General features: G+C 49.2%; 1 protein-coding gene across 1 annotated transcript in view; it reads right to left on the reverse strand.

Annotated features, from left to right (window-relative positions):
- Positions 1-24,367, reverse strand: part of LOC133357469 (zonadhesin-like) — an 83,887-nt gene that overhangs the window by 46,741 nt on the left and 12,779 nt on the right. The window contains exons 10-26 of the mRNA XM_061575414.1: positions 20,849-20,936; positions 19,722-19,754; positions 18,003-18,691; positions 17,922-17,952; positions 16,064-16,183; positions 14,602-14,748; positions 13,199-13,452; positions 12,797-12,881; positions 10,979-11,122; positions 10,245-10,406; positions 8,207-8,304; positions 7,212-7,296; positions 6,631-6,684; positions 4,874-6,478; positions 2,860-3,101; positions 1,026-1,190; positions 177-304 (exon numbers count right to left, since the gene is read on the reverse strand). Of these exons, the coding sequence (XP_061431398.1) occupies positions 177-304; positions 1,026-1,190; positions 2,860-3,101; positions 4,874-6,478; positions 6,631-6,684; positions 7,212-7,296; positions 8,207-8,304; positions 10,245-10,406; positions 10,979-11,122; positions 12,797-12,881; positions 13,199-13,452; positions 14,602-14,748; positions 16,064-16,183; positions 17,922-17,952; positions 18,003-18,691; positions 19,722-19,754; positions 20,849-20,936 (4,130 nt within the window). The remainder of the gene's footprint in view (positions 1-176; positions 305-1,025; positions 1,191-2,859; positions 3,102-4,873; positions 6,479-6,630; positions 6,685-7,211; positions 7,297-8,206; positions 8,305-10,244; positions 10,407-10,978; positions 11,123-12,796; positions 12,882-13,198; positions 13,453-14,601; positions 14,749-16,063; positions 16,184-17,921; positions 17,953-18,002; positions 18,692-19,721; positions 19,755-20,848; positions 20,937-24,367) is intronic.

Here is a 24,367-nt window from a genome sequence, read left to right on the forward strand (position 1 = left end):
GTCAAGAGTAGCAGCCCTATGGATAGATAGACTCGTCCCCGCCACAATAAATGGGTAACTTTCGGAGCCGAGAAACAGGAGGTCGCCACCTCGATGCTCACTCGGAGCGCGAAGTCGCTCTCGACAATCGTCCGTGCAACGAGGCCACAATTCTGCACCCCCCGGCTCCCTCTCACCCGGCGTCCGTGTCGCCCACGGCCCTCCAGCTGTCGCCGAGTAGCGCGGTGCTGGGCGCCGGTTCCCCGTTGGGCATCAGGTCGTCGTCGTTGAGATTCCCGTTGTAATTGCCGCACATGCCACAGACCTGCGGGGAAAAAAAGGGCTCAGGTCAAGAAGTCGCAGCTCAGGTTCATGCCGCGGTGCGTCTAGTTCGTTGACCTTCCCCCCCCCGTCCCCCGGCGGCGCCTCCGATTAGCACGGTTAGCTACGTACGAGGGTGCGAAAGAAGTTCAACGTACATCTCCTCCAATAGATTTCCAGTTGATTATCGATTATCCGGCGGCTTCGGTGGGAGTGCTGGATTTTTAACAACGCTGGATAATCACTACATGATTGTTACTTAAAATAGCGTATTAATTCCGCATTTTTGTAAGACATGTTTTTGGTTGTTTTTCTTTGTGTTTTAAATTTGTTTACGGTGTGAAATTGGCATAAACAAACGTACAAATATAAAAAAATAAATATGCAACTTTAAAAAGTTACCGTATTTAATATACCGTGATTACCGCTCCAATCTCGAAGACTCTGCATGGGGTTATGTAAATATACGTGCAGTGTTTTCATTATTTAAGTTGTATGTAGTGTATAATGTACTGTATATAATATTTAACACTGAAAAAAAACCACGGTGCCGATCGCCGGACTGGTTACAGCCTTTGCAACGGTTTTGCCGGTTTCCCCGGATCAGCCCGGGACTGCCGGATAATGTTGGAAGCCGGATAATCGATGACCAACTGTACATCTGTACTGAATGTGTGAGTGGGTGGCGGATTTGTAAACAGTGAAGCACAGGCGTTGCCCAGCACCTTGCGGGAGTAAGTGCTCGGTATGGAAATCGCAAGGTGATGAACGCCGTCAAATTTGACCTCCAGCCCAAAGTCCGTCACGACGAGCACGTAGCTCCCTTGCATGCCGATCTGCACCCCGGGCACCGCACCAATGATCGGGGTCTTGGTTCGCTTCCCGTTGATCTAGAAAAGAGGCGAGAAAAACCCCCAGCGGCGTGACTCGTGTTCCAGCGCGGAGTGCAATGTCACAGCGAAGGTCATTAAAATACACGAACGTGTCTGCAATCGTCTGTGTCGTTACATTTCTGCGAGATGCAATTTTCTTTTTTTCTGGTTTTTGTACCTGTGAATGTGGATTGGTGGCTTTGGGCTTTGCTGAAGTGAAGCGAACAATTATCGCGTCTATCTATGTGGACCTTTTTGGCAGTATCAATAAATTATGAAAAAGATAACAGGTTTTACCCTTTCATGGCAATAAAACAGGAGCTGTGTTAAGATGCAAGGCATCAAGTCTGAATTAACCACACATTCGTGTGGCAAAACACGCAAATAAACATGTTTGTTTGCATCGGAACGCGCGAGCAGCTCAGCGTAGATTTTATTCTACTCACCGCAGAGAACCGTAGCGACACGACCGCACTCTACGATATCTGGCACCAAACTTGTGTCACAGGCCCTCCCGCGTGGCCTTGTGGGGATGGGGGGGAGCCTCGGTTACATCTTTTCCTTCTGACTACGTTCCGATGACGTACGCGTATGCCACCGGAACGGAATCAGAAGGCGGAGCGGATGGCGTACGCGTACGTCAGGGTTAAGATTAGCTACCGTCCACGCTGGTCTCTTTCTCTCTCCCATTCGTTTCCCCGTCTCCCCTCGGCACCGTTCCTGTTGCCCGTCGTTCTCATTCAGAATGCCTCAGCCAGCAGTGCATCGACCCCCGCCTAGAGAGGGGTGACCGCGGAAGGTGACGTCGCGGAGCTACCGCCGAGGGCCGCACGAGGACGCGAACAGTTTAGAAGGATTGTCCCTCGGCCGTGTGAGGTGGGGGTGGGTTAGAGAAACGTGATCCATCCCCCCACCACCCGCACCACCCCCACCACCCCCCTCCTCCGATCTGCGATCGGCGCTTCTGTACTGGGCTCGCGTTGAGTTGTAATACATATTTAAACAATAAGTAACGTGCACCATCGTTGCAACTGCCGCACGCGGAGGCTGAACCGGTGGCCTCTGAGGCGCAAGTCGGCTGTGATGTGCTCGCCATGGCACCGCGGCAGCGGCCTTCCCGCGCGTGTCGGCCGATCCTTTAATCTCCCGCCATCAATGCGCGCATTTGACGAAGCTCTCCCACTGACGAGTGAACCTCAAACCCCCCCTCCTGCCTCCCACTCCACTCACTACACCCACACACACACTCCACCCACTCCACCCACACACACACGTCTGAAATCCCACATCCCCAACTGGAATCGATTCCAAACCCTACAAACCGATGACAGCCATTTCACTTCTCGATGGCGCAAACTTCGGGGTCGACTGCAAACGTCACTGATCGCCACCTGGAATAGATAACTGACCCCCCCCCCCCCCCCGGCGGTGAAGTCCCTCAGGGTTCAACCTTCCACGGAAAATATTGGACAACCCTCGACTGCTTGAGGACAAGGCTAGGGAAGATGATGACATGGTCACTCACTCCTTCATAAGTGCAGTGTTAAATGAAGAGAAGGGAAGAGGAGGGGGGAGGAAGGGGGGGGAGGAGGAGGGAGGAGGAGAGGGTAGGAAGAGGGAGGAGGCGCAAGAAGGAGGACCATCGCAATGGCGACGGCGGCATCATGGCGGGAGCGACTGTGCGTACCAGCACGCGGTGGCTCTTCTGCAGGGTGATGCGGTGGCCCGCGATGTCGACGACCACGTGCTTGAGGTAGGAGGCGTTGGGCAGGCCGCGCTCCTCGTTCTTGGCCGTGACGGTGAAGTTGGTCACTCCGGTGTCGTTGCACACGACCACCAGCGTGTACGTGCACGTGCCCATGTAGCTGATGAGCCGGGAGTCGAAGGTCACGTAGTGCGGATCTCCGGCCACGTGGCAAACTGCACGGTCTGTGGGGGGCGGGGGGGGGCGGTGATGTCGACGGAAGAGATCGTCATCATCTTCGTCATCATCGTAATCATTGTCATTAGCATTATCATCGTCATTGTCATGATTATCGTCATCATCTGTCATCATCATCGTCATCCTCATCATCGTCATGGTTATCCTACGTTGACATTGGTCCCTGTCGTGGGACTCCGGAATTTTCTGCCGTTGGTTCAAAGCTGCCGACAGAGATGAGCACTGGCCAACGCGCCAATATAGCTGTGACCGAGCAGTTGCTCTAGAGACCACGTGAAGTTCCCTTAAGGCAGTGGTGTGTGACGACATTGCTAGCTCAGGGGGTGCGGTAATCGGTCAGGTTGGTCTCGCACGATCATGCCTAGGCTATTATACAGGTTGCTTAAAAAAATGTTAACACTTACCTATTTTCCCGCATATAACCCTCGAGGTATACCACTTTTTACAAACAAAACAAGACTCGGGCTATATGGAGGTGCGGGCTATCCCAAAATATACGTGTGACATGTCATACTTTTTTCAAGGTATGACTATCCACTATGCAACACTTTCCTTTGACTAAAGCACTGCTGAATTAACCACTCACACTAAAATTTAATTTGTTTGTACAATTAAACGAGAATGTTTGAAGTGGGTGCACTTTGTTTACCGTAAAACTTTCAGTGGCTGTAGGGGGTGCGAAAGTTGCAGCTGAGGCTATGGATTGCACAATGGGAAGGGCCTTAACAAGCGTCTACCAGACGCGGAATCATAATTGCCGAGTCCCTTAGGCCGCTGCTATCGGCTGAGCACTACACAGTCGCGACCATGAGCTTTGTTTCAAACTTCCAATGGCTTTGTTGCCAGGAGGCAATGGCGTTACCGTAGTGCCGCTATTGTCTGCGCAGTGCGCAATCTACCAGTGCTGAAACTGTACAGGGGTAACTACTGGTCCAGTAGCTGTAATATGATGAGGTCGAATGCTGGTGAGCCTAACTGTACGCTTACTTACTTATCCAGTTATGTGTTACTTATTTATTGGATATTTACTTTTATTACTTATTTGCTGTTTTAAGTTCACTCGTTTCCGGTTAGTTTGTTTTCTTTGTGCATGTCATGATTTTAATGTTAACAATTGATAGTGGAATGTATTACAAATGTAAACTTTGTATTAATATGATGGAATTAAGCTGCGGTAACGACGTTAAAGATATGAATGCATGCGGGGTGTATGGAGGTACGGGCTATCTGAAATTTGTTTTACACAAAACGCAATTTTTGCGGGGTATATGCGTCTGCAGGTTATATGCGGGGAAATACGGTATATGGGACTATCGTTTTTAATGGAAAAAGAACGTATAATAGCACAGTAACATGATAACAAATGTATGTTAATAGCTTCACTTGTACGCCATCATTGTCAACGCATGCCTGGCATCTTCTCCAGGTGATCTCCAGAGCCCGGAGGCACATTTCTCGTGGTATTGTTGCAAATTCTCGGAAGTGTTCACATGTTTTTGAAGCACCCTAAATATCGACTCCTCTTGCCCTAATCACATTATTACATGAGTGTTGTTGTTCTTTCACACTGTTGTTGAGAGCATATCTGATGGTGGTTGTCAAGGGGGCCCCGACTCGTAGCCTTGGTCACCAGTGGGCAGGGGGTGGGGGGGCAAGGCACCCCCTGCCTGCCCCCACGCTCGTCACGCTACTACCTCAAAGTCTCTGACAGGATCGCGAACCGAACGCGGCACAGCGGGGCACACCGCACAGAACTCGCCTCGTGTGGCTGCTCCAGACGACAACGCTGGCGTTCCGGCAGTCGCAGGCGAGGCCCGTGCTGTCGAGGAGCTGGCAGCTGCTGTGCTCTCAGCTGGTGGCTCAACCGTCGTGAACATGCCCGAGACTTCCGTGTTAATGTCCGTAGTGCTGACGACAGGAGGCTGCTCTGTGGGATATGTAGACTCTGGGTTTGGCGCTTCTGTATATTTTGTGGTAAAGTCAAGGTCGGTAGTGCTGACGACAGGAGGTTCCTCTGTGGGATATGTAGACTCTGGGTTTGGCGCATCTGTATATTTTGTGGAAAAGTAAAGGTCGGTAGTGCTGACGACAGGAGGTTCCTCTGTGGGATATGTAGACTCTGGGTTTGGCGCATCTGTATATTTTGTGGAAAAGTCAAGGTCGGTAGTGCTGACGATAGGAGGTTCCCCTGTGGGATATGTAGACTCTGGGTTTGGCGCATCTGTATATTTTGTGGAAAAGTCAAGGTCGGTAGTGCTGACGATAGGAGGTTCCCCTGTGGGATATGTAGACTCTGGGTTTGGCGCATCTGTATATTTTGTGGAAAAGTCAAGGTCGGTAGTGCTGACGATAGGAGGTTCCCGTGTGGGATATGTAGACTCTGGGTTTGGCGAATCTGTATATTTTGTGGAAAAGTCAAGGTCGGTAGTGCTGACGACAGGAGGTTCCCCTGTGGGATATGTAGACTCTGGGTTTGGCGCATCTGTATATTTTGTGGAAAAGTCAAGGTCGGTAGTGCTGACGATAGGAGGTTCCCCTGTGGGATATGTAGACTCTGGGTTTGGCGCATCTGTATATTTTGTGGAAAAGTCAAGGTCGGTAGTGCTGACGATAGGAGGTTCCCCTGTGGGATATGTAGACTCTGGGTTTGGCGCATCTGTATATTTTGTGGAAAAGTCAAGGTCGGTAGTGCTGACGACAGGAGGTTCCTCTGTAGGATAGGTAGACTCTGGGTTTGGCGCATCTGTATATTTTGTGGGAAAATCAAAGTCTGTAGTGCTGTCTACAGGACCCTCTTCTGTGGAATCGGTAGAATATGGTATTGGGCCATTTGTGTATTCTGTAGGAAAATCGAAGTCTGTAGTGCTGTCTACAGAAGCCTCTTCTGTGGAATCGGTAGAATCTGGTATTGGGTCATCTGTGTATTCTGTGGGAAAATCGAAGTCTGTAGTGCTGTCTACAGGAGCCTCCTCTGTGGAATCGGTAGAATCTGGTATTGGGTAATCTGTGTATTCTGTGGGAAAATCTAGGTCTGTTGTGCTGTCTACCAGTGGATCATCTGTGAGATCCGACATCCATATGTCGGTTACCATTGGAGAAGATTCAAAACCTGTTGTGGTCACGGTCCGAGGCACGTCCGTTGTGGTGTAATCCGACACCGAGTGATCCGTCACCCCTGGCATGCCTGTCGTGCTGAAGACCGGCGCTGTGACCACTTCTGTAGGCCCTGGCGTTGAGCCGCCTGTCGGTTCGTGCACAGCTTGCGTGGCGGCCGATGTCGAGAGTTGGTTTGTGTGCGCCGTGTCCGCAGAGTCGTCCGTGTTAGCTTGTTGGGTGAAGGTGCTTGCCAGATCGGCCGGCGTCCCTGTGACAATCGGCCCCGACGCAGAATTCGTAGTTGAGACGGACACACCCCCCCCCCCCCCCCCCCCCGAACGTAAATATAACGTCGCGGTTGCGTTAACTTTTGACATTAAACATCACGATGGTTGGCAAGGCGTGCAAATGCATCGGTACCTGTGAGGGTTGTTGACGGAGGGGCTGTCACTGTCGATGGGCTCGTGTAGCAATCTGAAAAATAGCAAATCGGTTTTTTTTATGAAGTTTTCACTTTATTTTATCGTGAATTCATTACAATAATCCAACTGCAAAATGCCTTGAGATAGAACGTCTCGTTTGCAGGGTATCTGAGTTAAATTGGTACACACACAGCAAATAGATAATTAACACAAAGACAAAGATCCCCCGCATAGCCTTAACAGATTGTTGGGGCAAGTGCTGTTCATGAGCACCTATGAAGGCCATGCCGGCCTTCATAGGTGCTCGTGAATGATTATCTGTACCGGTCCTGGGCCTCCCCTAGGTCGACTCAGCCCCAAATGAATACCTGACGCAGTGTGTAAACGTCGCCACTTGGGAGACAAAAACGGCAGGGCGTGGTGCTGGCCACCCACCCCCTCGTGCACCATTCCGACCTTCATAGGTGCTCGCTAACAGCACTTGCCCCAACAGTTCATTAAGGCTATACGGCAGACCTCTGTCTTTTGTACAAATGTTGAACTTCTTTCGCACCCTGCTCATCGGAGGTGCCCCATCACCTGAGAGGTCGCAGGCTGAGATGCAAACGCTGTCCAGGGCAACGTCGCTCTGCGCGGTTTCTCCACGTATTCCTTCGATGGCAAACTGCAGGAAGGCGAACGACAGTGCAGTGTAAACACCCAGGGGGCCGTTTGCTGATCATCGCCAGCCAAGGTAAATACAGGGTGCTTCAAAAAAATATTTACACTTATATGGGACTATCGTTTTTAATGGAATAAGAATGGATAATACACTGTAACATGATAACAAATGTATGTTAATAGCTTCAAAGAGTCTCCACTTGTTCGCCATCACTGTCAACGCATGCCTGGAATCTTCTCCAGGTGGTTTCCAGAGCCCAGAGGCACATTTCTTGTGGTATTGTTGCAAATTCTCAGAAGTGTTAAGAAATGTTGAACCACCCAAATATTCAGCAGGCGTCAGGCTGGGGAATGAGCCCACGACCTCCTGCATACCAGGCAAGGTAGTTAACATATCGCCACCGCAGCACCCCCAGTGCCCTCGACAATGACGGAACGATCCCAGCGTGCATTGTGACGTGAGTGTGCGCTGCATTGCTCGCGCGCTGCTGGTGCGCGTGTTGGTCTTGTAATGTACGTACGTTGAACTTCTTTCACACCGTACGTAGCCAACCATGATAATCGGAGGTGCGGGGGAAGGTCAACAAACTAAACACTAAAAGCAGTTCTAAAGAAATGAGTTTTAAATCGAGATGATGATTTAAAAGTGCAAAGCTCAAGTGGCTTCTCAATATCGGAAGGAAGAGCGTTCCAGACGGCCGTAGAAGCGCATCTGAAAGTGCAGCGCGATGCGGTGACCATCTTTGTTCAACGACCAGCCAAAAGCCGCCACTGCTGCTGCTGCGAGGATGACGGCCAGAGTTCGCGTGATGATGCTCTTTTACGAGATCGGCGGGGTGCATGTTTTGAATATATTTGTGGCGAGCACTTTGTGTGTGCGAGCAGCGCGGAGCCATGGGAAGTATTCCACCTGCCTGGAGCGGCCCTTGGCGGAGAGCGAGGAGCCGAACTGGAAGCCACCACCGCCCGTGGTTGCCGCGGGCGGACCAAATGGGATCCCCCAAGGAGCCACCTGCACCAGACGGGCATCGGAGCGAGACTCGGTTACTGAACGTCGCACAGGGCTTGTGTGGAAATAACGTGGGGAGTGGGGTCTTGGGGGAGGAGACCTTGCAGCGTCTGTCACGTTGTCAGTCACAGTAGGTCAATCGATTTACTTCAAGCCTTGCTCTTCCTTGATGCATTATTTTGCTGCTTATGAATTACCACGTGATAATGAGACACTTCGTTGAGCTATCATTTGTGGTGGGCAGGTCGCTTCTGAAAACGAGCGACGTAGTTCAATGGGCCTTACCTGGTAAAATACTTCTTCTTGGTTCTTTCAGTAAAGTCACGTAAAAGGGAAGTAATAAAAAAAATATATATTTTATTATTTTACTATATTATTTTATTATATTATTATATCATATTATTATATTATTTTATTGTGTTTTATTTTTATTCTTTTATTACTTCCCTTCTACGTGACTTTACCGAAAGAACCAAGAAGATGAATCTCTGCATTCACGAAAGCTTTAAATCGAAATTTTGGTAAAATACTCTTATATATCATGGGACCTCCTTTGCCAGTACCAAAATATACTAATAGGGTTTTCCACTTTTTTTTTTTCCTTTTTTTTCCGGCAACAAAACTGCCAGAAAAAAGGGAAAAACCCTATTAGTATACTCTTATATAAGCGCACAACTTTATCTATCTGTGATGAACGCTGCACTTTCCATCGTTTTCATGCAGGGGGCGCTGCAAACCGACGCACCCCCTGCATGGACGACGGAGGCGCAGGGACAGACGTTCGATTACGCTGGAATCGATCTGCAGACGGCGGTCTTCTCGCACGACCAGCTCTATGTCGCCTTTTCTCGATCCCGCAATCACAAACAGGTCAAAGTCCGCATCGAACCAAACCCCCAGCAAGGCCATCTACTTAACGACGAGAGAAAATTCACACGAAATGTCGTTTTCAATTATGTCTTCCAGATGCAAAATGATATAAGCTTATAATGAAGAAATAAAATTATCTAATTCAAAACATAATACAATTCAAAGATGTTTCATTTTAAAACTTCAAAACGGAGCATCGGGTGCTTGCGTCGTTCGTGTGCAATATTTTTTGTGAACAAAACAACCCCTAGTAAAAATAGTTTATTAGTTTAACTACCTCGCCTGGTATACAGGAGGTCGTGGGTTCAATCCCAACCCTGACACTTGTATAATTGACATGTGCATGTTCTCCCCGTGATCGCGTGGATTTTTCTCCGGGTCCTCTGGTCTCACCCCTCCACATTTAGAATCAACGTGCGTTAAGAGTATATGGCTGCTGTACATTTCTACATGAGACGCCGTTTCGTTGAGCTATCGTTTGTGATAGCCAGGTCGCGTCCAAAAAAGAAGCTAGTAGCTCAGTGGGCTTTACCTGGTAAAATTTTAAAAAAGTTTAGTTTTATTTGTATATTTTTTTAAGTGATTGTTTACCTTTCCTATACTTTGCACTCCTATCGTGCTCTTGTATTCTTTGTTTTTTGTTGTTGTAACGTTCTGACCCCGTGCCCCTACTGGACATCTGTGAAAATGAGTTTAATAGCTCATCAAATTCCTCCTGCAGTCTTAAAATTCTGATTCTGATAGCCCTGCGTGTGTCTAAGTCGTACGCTGATGCCTTGATACTCAACAGCATCGATAGATACCACCATTAAACAGAGAATTCAACTCAAAAGTAAATTATATTGTTACGTGTTCACTGGAATCCAACGTGAATAAAGGTAAACATGCATTTTTGCATAACCCCACTCCATGCAATGCTGCAGTACACTCTAACCTGTTACAAGAGCAATGACACGAACTGTAAAATGATCGAATGTTCATCACACATTACCGGAGAGCTGTCCACCAGAAAATAAACACATTCTGAAATGTCAATGGGCGTTAAATTATCGATGAGTCTGCAGGTTTCCTACCCTCCTTGATGTAAACGTTGATGGCCATGTTCTCTGCTGACCCATACAGGAAGTAGTGGAAGCTCAGGACGAGGCACCCAGAGGAGGGGAGAGCCGGACTCTCCAGCAGCAGCGCCGTTCCAGGGTCGTTGACCTCAGAGTCCAGCAGCAGGTAACTCCCAACTACACACAGCAGAGTTAACACAGTGATCCACACACACACTGCTGTATTCACTAACAGTGGTCCACACACACTGTGCTGTATTCACTAACACAGTGATCCATACACACTGTGCTGTATTCACTAACACAGTGGTCCACACACACACTGTTGTATTCACTAACACAGTGGTCCACACACACACTGCTGTATTCACTAACACAGTGATCCACACACACTGCTGTATTCACTTACACAGTGACACACACACACTGTTGTATTCACTAACACAGTGATCCACACACACACTGCTGTATTCACTAACACAGTGATCCACACACACTGTTGTATTCACTAACACAGTGGTCCACACACACTGCTGTATTTACTCACACAGTGATCTGGACACACTCTGCTGTATTCACTCACACAGTGATCCACACACACTTTGGTGTATTTACTAACACAGTGATTCACACATACACACTGCTGTAGTCACTAACACAGTGATCGAGACACATTATACTGGATGTGGGTTTCAAGGCCAGTAGCTTGAGTGGGGGCTGTGAGTGATGCGAGGCTGTAAGATACTCACATCCAGGCCGTGAGAAGTCATCATCAGGGCCAGTGTTCTCAGTGTTTGTGGGACCGTTCCAATGCTCCCAGCCAAAGTCCCCTCCGCTGTTCGCCCAGCCGCAGAAGTCACCCATCTCATCGAAGTCACATCCGCTCACACACTCTGTGGGGTGATTTAAATAAAAAAAATAAATGATCATCAATACAAAACACAGAAGCATCAGCCACGCATTCACACACATTGGTATTTTTTTTTATCAACCTGGTTTCCGGGTTTGGGTTTTCGACACCGGTAAGCGTGCCGATGATGTCACGGGGCCTTTGGGTTGCACTTCGGGGCACGTTAGGAGGTGGCTTGTCAGCGCCGCTAGCACCAGCAATGGATCCGTCAGCTCTGCGAAGTGCGCTGGTCGTGGGCCTGCTCACTGCGCGGCTATTCTGCCCATTCTCGTTGACCAGAGACCAATGTTTTGTCGTTCTCTGCGAAACGAACAACACGATACGTTTGAGAATGAACACCGAAATCTCGACCCAAACGTCGCACCTCCCGACGATGAAAAACTCCCCGGAGACACCTGCGGAACCGTCAGTCGCATCGGAACATTGACAGGCCGATGTCGACAGGCCACATCTCTCCTTCACGAATGGAACATGAAAGACCCAAGCCACGGTGGTGCGATTGTGTCCATGCAACCCGCACAGAGTAATCCCACAATGGAGGAAGAGCACAACTACAAATTGGACATTGGCGTTGTGCTCCCGAATAGACACAAATGCGAGTACAGCACAATTGCTGTTCATCGCGGAATTGGTTTTTTTCCTCATTGCACCTTTTTGCATTGTAAATGAACAAATAATTCCACCCGCACGGCTCGTGTGAGTCGGTGTCGCGGTTTCTTGCCCCTTCAATTGCAATTAGCTGCAGTCCTAAAAAAGTGACGGCTGCTTGAAACGCCATGGTGGCAGGAGGCCGAGCTACTCAGTGAGGAGTCTCCAAAAGTCTGCTCATTAGTTTGGAAGACCCTGTAACTGCGATGGAACGAGTAATACGTTACGTTTTATGTTGGAGAGACGGGAGGAAATTATGACAGAAAGTAGGTTTTACCCTTTCTGGCAATAAAACAGGAGGTGTTAAGATGTTCAAACGCCAAATAGAAACATTTTGCAACGGAGCATAATCAAGTCTGCAATATGAGAATAGGTTTTCCCCTTTTATATGGCAACAAAACAGGTGTTAAGATGTTAAAACACCAAACTGAAACCTTTTACAAGGAATCATGTCTGCATTAACCACAATACTTGTGGTCAGAATGCAAACAAAAAACATACATGAGACTAGGCTCAAAAGAAAGCTGTCTCTGGTGTGGACCAATAAGTTTCAAAGACAATGCATAAATTATCAGAGTATATTTTTTGTTTGCATTCTGACCACAAGTATTGTGGTTAATGCAGACATGATTCCTTGTAAAAGGTTTCAGTTTGGTGTTTTAACATCTTAACACCTGTTTTGTTGCCATAAAAAAGGGGAAAACCTATTCTCATATGTTGGTACTGGCAAAAAAGGTCCCATGATGAAGTCTGCAATAACCACACATACTTGTGGAAAACATGCAAACAAACATGCCCCGATAATATTCTCACATTGTCTTTGAAACTGATTGGCCGCCGTCAGAGACAGCAGCCTTCTTCATGGCCCTGTCTTTCTGGCCTTATTTCCCAAAAATTGTAGTGGCTACGTGTACACACGCGACGGGCGCGTCACGTGTGCACACGCGACGGGCGTGTCAAGCCCGTCACGACACCCACAGTTGGCTGTGCCCCCTTTCTGCGCTCTTACCTGGACACCTTCCCAGCACCACTGTGATGTCATCCAGCGCCACGTCGCTCATCGCGGTGATTCCTCGAATGCCCTCGATGATCACCTGCAGGATTGCAGAGCTCGGGGGCATTAGTCCCAAGAGGCATGCTCCATGGCGCCACCAAGCACCAGGGGAATGCAATGGTGAACATTCAACCGAATATTGAATTACATTTTTTACGCAAAACGCAACCGGCGTCATTTCACACGGCAGATCCGATGCACGATTCTCCTCTAGGCCGGTGCTGCCAGGTGGCACTAAGCTCGGTGTGTGGCCTGGCGTAGATGGTGACGGTTCTGGTGATTATTAGGAGCCACTGACCTGGGTGTGTGGCCTGGCCTGGATGGTGAAAGTTGCGGTGAGTATTAGGGGCCACTGACCTGGGTGTCTGGCCTGGCCTGAATGGTGACAGTTCCCTGCAGCCAGGCGCTGCTCTGCTGCCCCTCCGCGCGCCACACGCGTCTCTCTACGCCGTCCTCCAGCACGTGCACGTTCAGGGTCATAAGTTCATCGCCGTACATGTGGTACCAGAAGCTCAGGCACACGTTCTGGTTGGTGTTGATGCTGGGGCTCAGGAGCCTCACTCCTCCCCAAGCTCCCACAGACGCAGAGTCCAGGTAGAGGTAGAAGGAGGCTGAAACGAACCGGAATCCCATGCCATCAATGTGTGCACGCGGAGCGAGCGAGCGGTGGCACAGCGGTTGGTATGTTGAACTTCTTTCGTACCATAGGTAGCCAACCGTCCTCATCAGAGGTGCGGGAAATTGAACGTGCGAACGTTTGACATTTACATCTTTAAATATTACAAATTTTTTAAAGCCTCATCTTAGCAACTATCCTCCTATTAGCACAGTTCGCTACATACGGTGCAAAAGTTCAACAAACAAACATACGTAGTTTAACACAGAGGCTTCCACAACCAATTGTGCGGTTTGTGCACCACACTACGATGCTGACAAACCTGCGTAGACTCCTGGGCATGCACATCTGGGGAAAATGGTATCTGAACTTGACCTGGGAATGACTCTCCTAGGTCGACTCAGCCTCAAGTGAGTATGAACCTCTGGACAAAAAGTGACGTCCTATAAATATCAGGAGTTCTCACTCGAGTATTTCCAGCAGCTTCCACGCCAGTGTGATCAAGGAGACTCGGAACAATTCATCCACACTCACCTCCCCCAAGCCATCATGCCCACATGCAGGCCAGGTGCTGAGTCACCTTGTGTCCACAAGGCCACTGGGAGCAGGGCGCTGCAGTGGCTAGATGTTAACTACCTCCCCTGGTATACAGGGGGTTGTGGTTTTGATCCCAACCCAGATGCCTGCTGTATATTTGGAGTTTGCATGTCTCTCTCCCCGTGGTCGCGTGGACTTTTCTCTGGGTCGTCCGGTCTTTCCCTCCACATTTAGAATCAACATCACATGTTTCGAGTATTTGGCTGCGATAAATTTAGACATGATGTTAAGACACTTCGTTGACCTATCATTTGTGATTAGCCAGGTCGCTTCTGAAAAAGAGCGATAAAACTCAGTGGGCCTTACCTGGTAAAATAAAAAATAATTAGTTTAGTTTCAAGAGCATGCTCTCGCTTTGCTCAAAAACGCACCTCACTTGGGCTAGGAGTGTAATACGACAAAGGCATTTTCAATCCGGAGTACTGGCAGAGCCAGTGCATTAGCCCATGAGTTCTATCAAACAGCCCGTGGAAGGAGATATCGCAGAACTACTCTTGAGATCCTGGTGCATTAACGCACTTAAGCAAAATACAGTCTCGGCACTCACATCCGGTGGTGTGGTCCCCAGGTGGACCGGTGTTGGGGTTGGGGGTTGCTCCCGAGTTCCTGATCCAGTCTCCGGCGTCATCGCCCGACTGAGTCCAGCCGCACAGCGGGAGTGCCGCATCGTCAAAGCTGCAGCTGAGACGCACATCTGCAGAGAAGACACGAAGCATCATCAACCCGAGTGCTTTTCCTTTGTGAAATATCAACGTCGTCGTCGTCATTCACGAAAAATGCACCGCTAGATGAAGGCTTCCCCCAAATCGTGACAATTCCCCACAGTCGTGTGATGTCAAGATTCATCTCACTCCCGGTTCCAATGCTTCATCTGCGTGGTTGGTGGACGTTCTGCCCTGGCGTTTTATCTCCTTCGGCAACCACTCCATCATTGGTGACGAATGTCGGCCATCATCCCTTCCAGCCACGTGTCCTGCCCTACCCCCCTTTTCTTTTTTTGTAAATTATTTTAATTGATCCAACCACATGGGTGATGTACAACTTCCGCGACACGTGAGCTGTGCATAGCAGGATAGGTGGACGTGTAGGACCGTGGCGTTATGCGGTACGTGATTCTTCCAAGAGCTCGGGATGGTCTTTCTAGCCGAAATGTTAAATACTTGCAGAAGGTGCCTGGTGACGCCTTGGGGTTTAAAGCCCAGGAGGGAGGATTCAATGCTTGGTGTTATCTCGATGCCAGACATCACGTTGTACAGATCGGTTATTTTATCACGGAATGTCCTGATCAAGCCCCTTTTCTTTAAGATCGATAGTGTCCCTAACTTGCACAAGTTATCTAAGTCCGTATCTTCCTCTTTCTGTCTCTCAACGCGGTGGCAATCAGAGTTCTCCAAGTGTTTCTTGGCGCAGGTTTTCAAATTTTGATCCCCCTTTATATTTGTCCATGCCCCACGCTCCTGATCCACTGATTTGATCCAGGAGCTGTCTCTTTTGGATTTGCGAAATGGGCTGAACGTTGTAACCGGAGCGATTAACTCGACGTGCGCACGAAAAATACCACCAAGGGAACACTCAGAGCAAATCTCTTCCACAAACAAGACGGGCGGCGTGCGACGGTGAGAGTGTACGTGTGTACGTTTAACTTCTTTTGCAACCGCGCTAATTGTAGGTGCGGGGGAAAAGACAACAAACTAAATACAACAACAAGCAGTTATAAAGAAATTAGTTCTCAATCTATATGATTTAAAAGTGCATAGCTCTAGTGACTTCCTAACATCAGAAAATGTATCTATACTGGAAAAATCTGATGAGCAATAAAGTTCTTGCTCACAGATGTCCAGTTGGGGCAGGTAAGAACGTGACAGCAACAAACAGTACATCGGAAGGCAGAGCGTTCCAGACGGCCGCAGAAACGCACCTGAAAGTGCCGTCTTTGTTCGGTGGTAAGAACAAAAGGCGCTGCAGCTGCTGCTGCTGCTGTGAGGATGACCACCGGAGTGGCCACGTACCTGGCTCGGGAGCTGCAGGTGTCTGCGGGATGCACGCGGTGCTGGCGGAGGGCGTGGGCACGGTGGTGGTGGTCGTTGTTGTGGTGGTCGTTGTTGTGGTGGTGTTCACCGCTGTGCTCTCTGCGAAGCACGGCATGCGGTGTTCTCGTCAGTTTCACCGGAGCAACGTTCCATGCGAGATGAGCATCCAGTAGTTTTGCACGATTAAAATTTTTACGTGGACGCATATTTGCATTCATCTATATTTGTATCTTTCTGGGATTGCTTTAATGCCACAAAAAAAAGTACGAGATTGTTCACACTTACATATGTGTGTATAAGAAAACCGTATCGTCCTTAAACCCTGAGCGTATTTAAACTGCAGGAGTAAAAACAATTCTCGATTTCATTTTATTCTGTACGCGCACGTTGTGTCACAGGTGAACTTTTCCACGTGCAACAACAAATTTCAACACACCTCGTTACTACTGAAAACACAAAGGTAACCATGGCGTTTCTACAACGCATTATAACGACGTGTTTCAAACACGTTCATTGCGTGCACGCACTGCCGGATCGTACAAATCAACGTAACGTTGAAAATAACAAGAGGACTAAACGGGGAGTTCACCTAGATCTGGGGTCCCCCCTCGTGAATGCCACTCCAGAAACCTTGAGTTTACTTGACTGACCTTAAAATGAGACTGACTCCCCCCCCCCCTCTTTCCCCCATCTTTTCCCGAAGAAAAGGGAGATCTAACGCATCACGTACCGCACAATGCTACGGTCCTGCACGTCCTTGTTGATTGTCGAGCCACCAATCCCTCACCTGTCACGGAAGTTGTACACCCCCCCCTTCCACCCCCCCGTGGTTGGATCAATGAAAATAATTTACAAAATAAAAAGAAGAGGACTAAACAACACCGCTTGCTGCCACATCCGTAAGCTCACGTGCCATGCAATTCGCGACACGGTTTGTATTCACGCAGCATCTAAAGGCGACCCGCATCTCAAGACGCTGCACAAAAGAGTGCGACTCATGTCACGGGTTAGCTTTGGATCGCTCAAAGCAGGGTGAGGGCGCCACGGTGGCTAGGAGACGTTAACTATCTCGCCTGGTATACTGGAGGTCGTGGTGGGTTCTGATCCCGACCCTGATGCCTGCTGTGTATTTGAAGTTTGCGTGTCTCTTTCTCCGTGGTCGCGTGACGTTGAGTCACCACTATAAGTTCCCACGTGATGATGATAAGCCACTTCGTTGAGCTATCATTTGTTATGGCCCGGTCGCTTCTGACAGAGAGCTACGTAGCTCAGTGGGCCCTTACCTGGTAAAATAAAAACGAGTTTTCTTTTGGTTTAACAAACCACTCATGATGTCTGAAACTGGGAAATCTGAGCTAAAATCTCATCTCAAACAGGATCCACAAATTACCAAGGCAATCTGTATATTTGTGTGAAACATTGATTTGTGTGAAACATTGACAAAATCGGTTGCACGGGTAATGCTAGTTTATAGTTTTGAGGCATAGGCAGAGGAAACAACAAGTGTCCCATCTCTATTCAGGGGGTGCAGAACAATGCCTCTGACTGACAGGGAAAACCATCGGATTCCTTACTGCACGCAAGCCGGTGGATTGTTTGCATGCCCTCTCGTCGTAACCAAAAGACATTTCCACCTAGCTCCTGCACGCACGTGTGAGCTATCATATGCAAAAACCTAATTATGCCGTAGCATAATCCACCGTGGTGTTACACGATGCATCGATTAATGCGATGTTAATACAAAAAATACATGAACCCTTCATTTCAATCGTCACCGCCTGAGTCTTGACAATTTCCTCTCATCGCTGGCTGAGTGAATCGTTGCATCCTCGGTCACCTTTGGTGGTGTCGTGAGAAGTGGCCGTGGACTCCGACGACGATGGGGAAGGGCTCCATGTGGAGTCCTCGACCATTGAGCCTGTGGAGCCGCCCGGGACGCGTGTTGTTGCTGTTGTTGTTGCTGCTGTTGCTGCTGTTGTTGCTGTTGTTGTTGATGTTGTTGCTGTTGTTGTTGCTGCTGTTGCTGCTGCTGTTGATGTTGTTGCTGTTGCTTCTGTTGCTGCTCCTGTTGCTGCTGCTGTTGCTGCTGTTGCTGCTGTTGTTGCTGTTGCTGCTGCTGCTGTTGTTGCTGTTGTTGTTGTTGCTGTTGTTGTTGCTGTTGCTGTTGCTTCTGTTGCTGCTCCTGTTGCTGCTGCTGTTGCTGCTGTTGCTGTTGCTGCTGTTGCTGCTGTTGTTGTTGTTGTTGCTGTTGTTGTTGCTGTTGATGTTGTTGCTGTTGCTTCTGTTGCTGCTCCTGTTGCTGCTCCTGTTGCTGCTGTTGCTGCTGTTGCTGCTGCTGCTGTTGTTGCTGTTGCTGTTGTTGTTGCTGTTGATGTTGTTGCTGTTGCTTCTGTTGCTGCTCCTGTTGCTGCTCCTGTTGCTGCTGCTGTTGCTGCTGTTGTTGTTGCTGCTGTGATAGGGACCGTGGAACCGACTGTTGCATCCTGGGTGCTCTGTGCAGTGCCAGCGGTCGGCAGCGCCACGGCTGCGCTGCTCGCCGTGGATTCTGCGGCAGGCGTCGCGACGGGCGGTTGAGTAGAGGTCGTCGTCGGCGGTGTGGAACCTGGCCTGGAATGCGTGGTAGAGATTGGGTGCGGGCGAGCGCTGTCAGCGTGGGTCGATCGTTCGGTCGTTGTGACGAAGCCGGGCGCAGATTCCGCCGGAGTTGTGGATTCTGGCGGTGACGTGTGTAGTTAATGCGACAAGGAAATGACAATGAACGTGAATGCAATCGACGTCTCGTGTGGCATTCGAATTGGCATCAATATCCATCCATCTCCTCTGTGCGAAGGTGTCCACCGTTCAATTAACGCGGGCTGATGCCTCACAACAGCCGCGCTCATACGTGCGGTGCCAACTGCAATCGCTCAAAGGTGTTTTTTTTTCAATTCTGTAAAATGTATTAGAAATATGTCATCACCTGCAGCAAACAGCAAATTTCGTAAACAAACATTTTCAACTTTTTATCAACTTCTGGATGAAGCCCTCCCCCTCACCGTGTGAGTGGCCGGGGTTTTCATGACCATACTTCACCACACTGGTCAGCGTGGGTTGGTTAAGGGGCAGAACTAGGACTGGTTCAGATATCGCTCGCCACTGTGAACCATGTCCACAATTTAACGGAGGTCGTCGGGTTTCGTGGTGCCACTACAAGATCACTGCTCCCACCCCAGATATTATGAATGACGTTATCCACCCTGCGATATTCCAATCAAACGAATCACCCAAACGCGTTTTAAAGGTGACTTGATGTGAAACCTGTAACGGACAAAAGTTAGGGTCTAAATTGGGCGCCGCATTGGCGAGATGTTAACTACCTCGCCTGGGACACAGGAGGTCGTGGGTTATAACCCAACCCTGATGCCTGCGGTATGTTTGGAGTTTGAGTGTCTCTCTCTCATCTACGTAGCTCAGTGGGGCCTTACCTGGTAAATGTATAAAAAGTTTTGTTTTAGTTTAGGAATGCTTTGTAAACAAGACTGACGAAATTGTTTACACTGCTGCAGTCACATGCGTGCATTTCTGAACGAGACAAGATGGACATTTCCGTCACATTTCAAGGTATAGAATGTAGCGATGAGACGAGGGAGGGGCTTACCTGAACTTCCACTTGTAGTCGGGGGTTCACAGACTGTTGACAATGCACATAGTACACACACACACACACATGAATGTACATTAGTATGATACTGTATTCTGTTAAATTGGCGTTTGTCAAAGATTAATATAAAAATGTCATGCCACGGTGTAAGTCCAGTGTAAAGAGGAGCAGAGAGGTAACCGATGCTGTCACAGGACTCATAATTACACAAGCACTCAACCCATCATGAACGAGGCAGATCCCAGGCAGGGCTCACTCAGCCCATCATGAATGAAGCTGCTCCCAGGTAGGGCTCACTCAGCCCATCATGAATGAAGCTGCTCCCAGGTAGGGCTCACTCAGTCCACCATCCGTCTAAGGCCGGTCAAATGAGTAACACGTGGTGAGCACTGCTTGGGTGGACAGTTTACTATATTTTTTTATTTTACCAGGTCGATTATAAATGTGGAGGGAAAAGTCGGAGGAACCGGAGAAAAATCCACGTGACCACAGGGAGAGAGACACGCAAACTGCAAATATACAGCAGACGTCAGGGTCAGGATCGAACCCACGACCTCCTGTATACCAGGCGTGGTAGTTAACATTTTGCCACTGCCGCACAGTGGATGGCCCCATCTACTATAAACTACGTCCCATGCCACCGTAATGTGGAATGTGCATCGCTGGCTCCAGATTGCCAACTGTGTTATCCGCACCGCTCATCAACTTGCCAGACGCACCGGCGCACGGTACCGATCCTTTTTAAGCTCCGAACGCGAGCGGCGTTAACAGGGAATGCGTGACAGAGCAGGTGCGCTTTTGCGAGGACCTACAAACAGCTTAACACGTAGCAGGCTTTCGCGACCAATGTTATTCATAATGAAGGTTTTTGGGTTAGATCGCGTAAGTATAAAAGTGTCGTAACCCTCCAACACCCGACACAGCCAGCATGGTTTGTCACATACAGTAAACAACGTGCCAATTAGTTTCTACTTCAGCCCACTGGGGTGTTGGAGAGTAAATCCACAACATTTACAAACAGCTGCTGTGCTGTGACCTCCGATGAGTACGGTTGGCTACGTACAAAACAAGTTCAACGCACCCAACGTAGCGTGACGCTACCTCACAGTTCAGCGCAGTCATACCTGGCGCACAGCCCTGCTCGGTGACACACAGACCGTCCAGAGCAACGTCGCTCTCGCCTGTTTCACCCCGAACTCCTTCAATGGCGAACTGGAACGTAAGAAGCACACGGCGCGAGTTGGTTCGCGTTCGGAGTTATGAGAGCCGACAGAGCAAAAACTTTGTGTCTCCGTGAAACTTCTAAGTGGGAGGTCACTGGCCGATTAATGCATCAACGAATATGTACGTATGTATGGTGGACTTCTTTTGCACCTTACGTAGGCAACTGTGCTAATCGGAGATGCAGGAGAAAGGACAACAAACTGAAAGCAAAAAGCAGCTCTAAAGAAATTAGTTTTCAATCTGGATTTAAAAGTGCATAGCTCCCAGTGGCTTACTAATATTGGAAGGAAGAGCATTCCAGACGGCCGCAGAAGCATCTTTGTTCGATGGCCAGCCAAAAGCTGCTGCTGCTGTGAGGATGACCGGAGTTCGCGTGATGGTGGTTTATGCTCCTTGTTGAGATCAGCGAGGTATTGTGGCTCATTTGTGGCAAGCGCTGTGTGTGTAATGAGTGCGAACTTATTATAATGGGATACGCCTCGTGCATAACTCATCGTGGGCCATCTTGGGAGATTTTGGGCACAATGTGAAATGAATAATGTTCGCAATCTGCCTGTCTCATTCACTCGTGTTGCGTGCCTCAGTGAGGAAGCTTTGAGAGCAGCATTTGGTGTAGACAGGCAGCGGGGGGTGCAGTCAACACGAAAGCTCCCCCCCGCCCCCCACAGTGCCACGCGTCGATCACACGCCCCTACGACGAGATCCCGCGAGAGGCATGAACTAAAACTAAACTCAACCATTTTTAAAATTATTTTTCCAGGAAAGGTCCCACTGAGCTGTGTAGCTCTTTTTATTTAGAAGCGACCTGAGCTATCACAAATGATAGCTCAACGAAGTGTATAAATACTACTAAACGCGTGACATTTATTCTAAATGTTGAAGGAAAAGTCGGAGGACCCTGAGAAAAATCCATGCGACCACGGGGAGAGAGAGAAACATGCCAACTCCAAATATACAACAGGCATCAGGGTCGGGATCGAACCCACAACCTCCTGTATAGCAGGCGAGGTAATTAACATCTCCCAGCCATGGAGTGCACGCCATTCCTACTCTACTCTCGCGTGCGGCAGCGACCAGTTCAAGAGCTCGATGCCAATGTCGAGGTCTGCTGGCCACGACGAGCGGGCTTCGGCACAGAGAGTTCGTGTCGTTTTGCCGTTCCTCCTCCAGTGAATGAGCGCTGGCCACAGTCGATATCGTCCGTTGTTTGTGTTGCATGGCCACAATCGCGCTTGCTATGGCTCGTCTTCAATTCCCCATTTGCGTGCGCGTCGAACTGGTGACGCTCTGGCCCGGTTGATGGTTCTACCGGTGTCTTTTGGGAATGTCTAAGCCAGGAGGCGTTGCCATGTTTGGGTTATCTAACGAGTTTGTGTTCATTTGTGGAGAGCCTCTGTAAAGCAAGGGGCGTAATCCGGCCAGTGCGGCGCGAAAGCCCAAGTCGAGTGTGGTGACCACAACGGCGCCGCTACACATGTAGTGCTTTTATTTCACGCGGACAACTTCTTCTTTTTCCCCTGTGTCACTTTTCATTGAACAGAACTCCTCACGGTCAACACCACGTGACTCCGTGGCAACTCTCCCGCTTGCGCTGCTCGCCTGCTTCACTCACTCCGCTCTCTCTCTCAGCCTCTCCACTGCTAGCCTGCTCTCTCTCACTCTCTGAGCCTCTCTACTGCTAGCCTGCCTGCCACGCTCTGCTCGCTTTGCTGTCTCCACTGCTGGCCTATCACTACACCCTCTGGTAGCTTCCCACCGTACGCTCTGCTAGCCTCACCGCTGATAGCCTGTTACCGAACACTCTGCGAGCTTCTTCACTGCTAGCCTCTCACTATATCTTCTGCTAGCTTCTCTACTGCTAGCCTCTCGCTATACACTCTGCTAACTTCTCCACTGCTAGCCTCTCACTATACACTCTGCTAGCTTCTCTACTGCTAGCCTCTCACTATACACTCTGCTAGCTTCTCTACTGCTAGCCTCTCACTATATCTTCTGCTAGCTTCTCCACTGCTAGCCTCTCACTATCTCTGCTAGCTTCTCTACTGCTAGCCTCTCACTATATCTTCTGCTAGCTTCTCCACTGCTAGCCTCTCACTATACACTCTGCTAGCTTCTCTACTGCTAGCCTCTCACTATACACTCTGCTAGCTTCTCCACTGCTAGCCTCTCACTATACACTCTGCTAGCTTCTCTACTGCTAGCCTCTCACTATATCTTCTGCTAGCTTCTCCACTGCTAGCCTCTCACTATACACTCTGCTAGCTTCTCTACTGCTAGCCTCTCACTATACACTCTGCTAGCTTCTCCACTGCTAGCCTCCCGCTATATACTCTGCTAGCTTCTCCACTGCTAGCCTTCCGCTATGTACTCTGATAGCTTCTCCACTGCTAGCCTCTCACTATATCTTCTGCTAGCTTCTCCACTGCTAGCCTCTCGCTATATACTCTGATAGCTTCTCCACTGCTAGCCTCTCACTATATCTTCTGCTAGCTTCTCCACTGCTAGCCTCTCGCTATATACTCTGCTAGCTTCTACACTGCTAGCCTCTCGCTATACACTCTGCTAGCTTCTCTACTGCTAGCCTCTCACTGTACACTCTGCTAGCTTCTCCACTGCTAGCCTCTCGCTATACACTCTGCTAGCTTCTACACTGCTAGTCTCTCGCTATACATTCTGCCAGCTTCTCTACTGCTAGCCTCTCACTATACACTCTGCTAGCTTCTCCACTGCTAGCCTCTCACTATACACTCTGCTAGCTTCTCCACTGCTAGCCTCTCACTATCCACTCTGCTAGCTTCTCTACTGCTGGCCTCTCGCTATACACTCTGCTAGCTTCTCCACTGCTAGCCTCTCACTATCCACTCTGCTAGCTTCTCCACTGCTAGCCTCTCGCTATACACTCTGCTAGCTTCTACACGGCTAGCCTCTCACTATACACTCTGCCAGCTTCTACACTGCTAGCCTCTCGCTATACACTCTGCTAGCTTCTACACTGCTAGTCTCTCACTATACACTCTGCTAGCTTCTCTACTGCTAGCCTCTCACTGTACACTCTGCTAGCTTCTCTACTGCTAGCCTCTCACTACACACTCTGCTAGCTTCTCTACTGCTAGCCTCTCACTGTACACTCTGCTAGTTTCTCTACTGCTAGCCTCTCACTATACACTCTGCTAGCTTCTCTACTGCTAGCCTCTCGCTATACACTCTGCTAGCTTCTCTACTGCTAGCCTCTCACTATACACTCTGCTAGCTTCTCTACTGCTAGCCTCTCACTATACACTCTGCTTGCTTCTCTACTGCTAGCCTCTCACTATACACTCTGCTAGCTTCTCCACTGCTAGCCTCTCACTATACACTCTGCTAGCTTCTCTACTGCTAGCCTCTCACTATACACTCTGCTAGCTTCTCTACTGCTAGCC

The sequence above is a fragment of the Lethenteron reissneri genome, chromosome 58 (assembly GCF_015708825.2).
Source record: "Lethenteron reissneri isolate LAM-NWPU_2019-01 chromosome 58, ASM1570882v1, whole genome shotgun sequence".
NCBI classification, from domain to species: Eukaryota; Metazoa; Chordata; class Hyperoartia; order Petromyzontiformes; family Petromyzontidae; genus Lethenteron; species Lethenteron reissneri.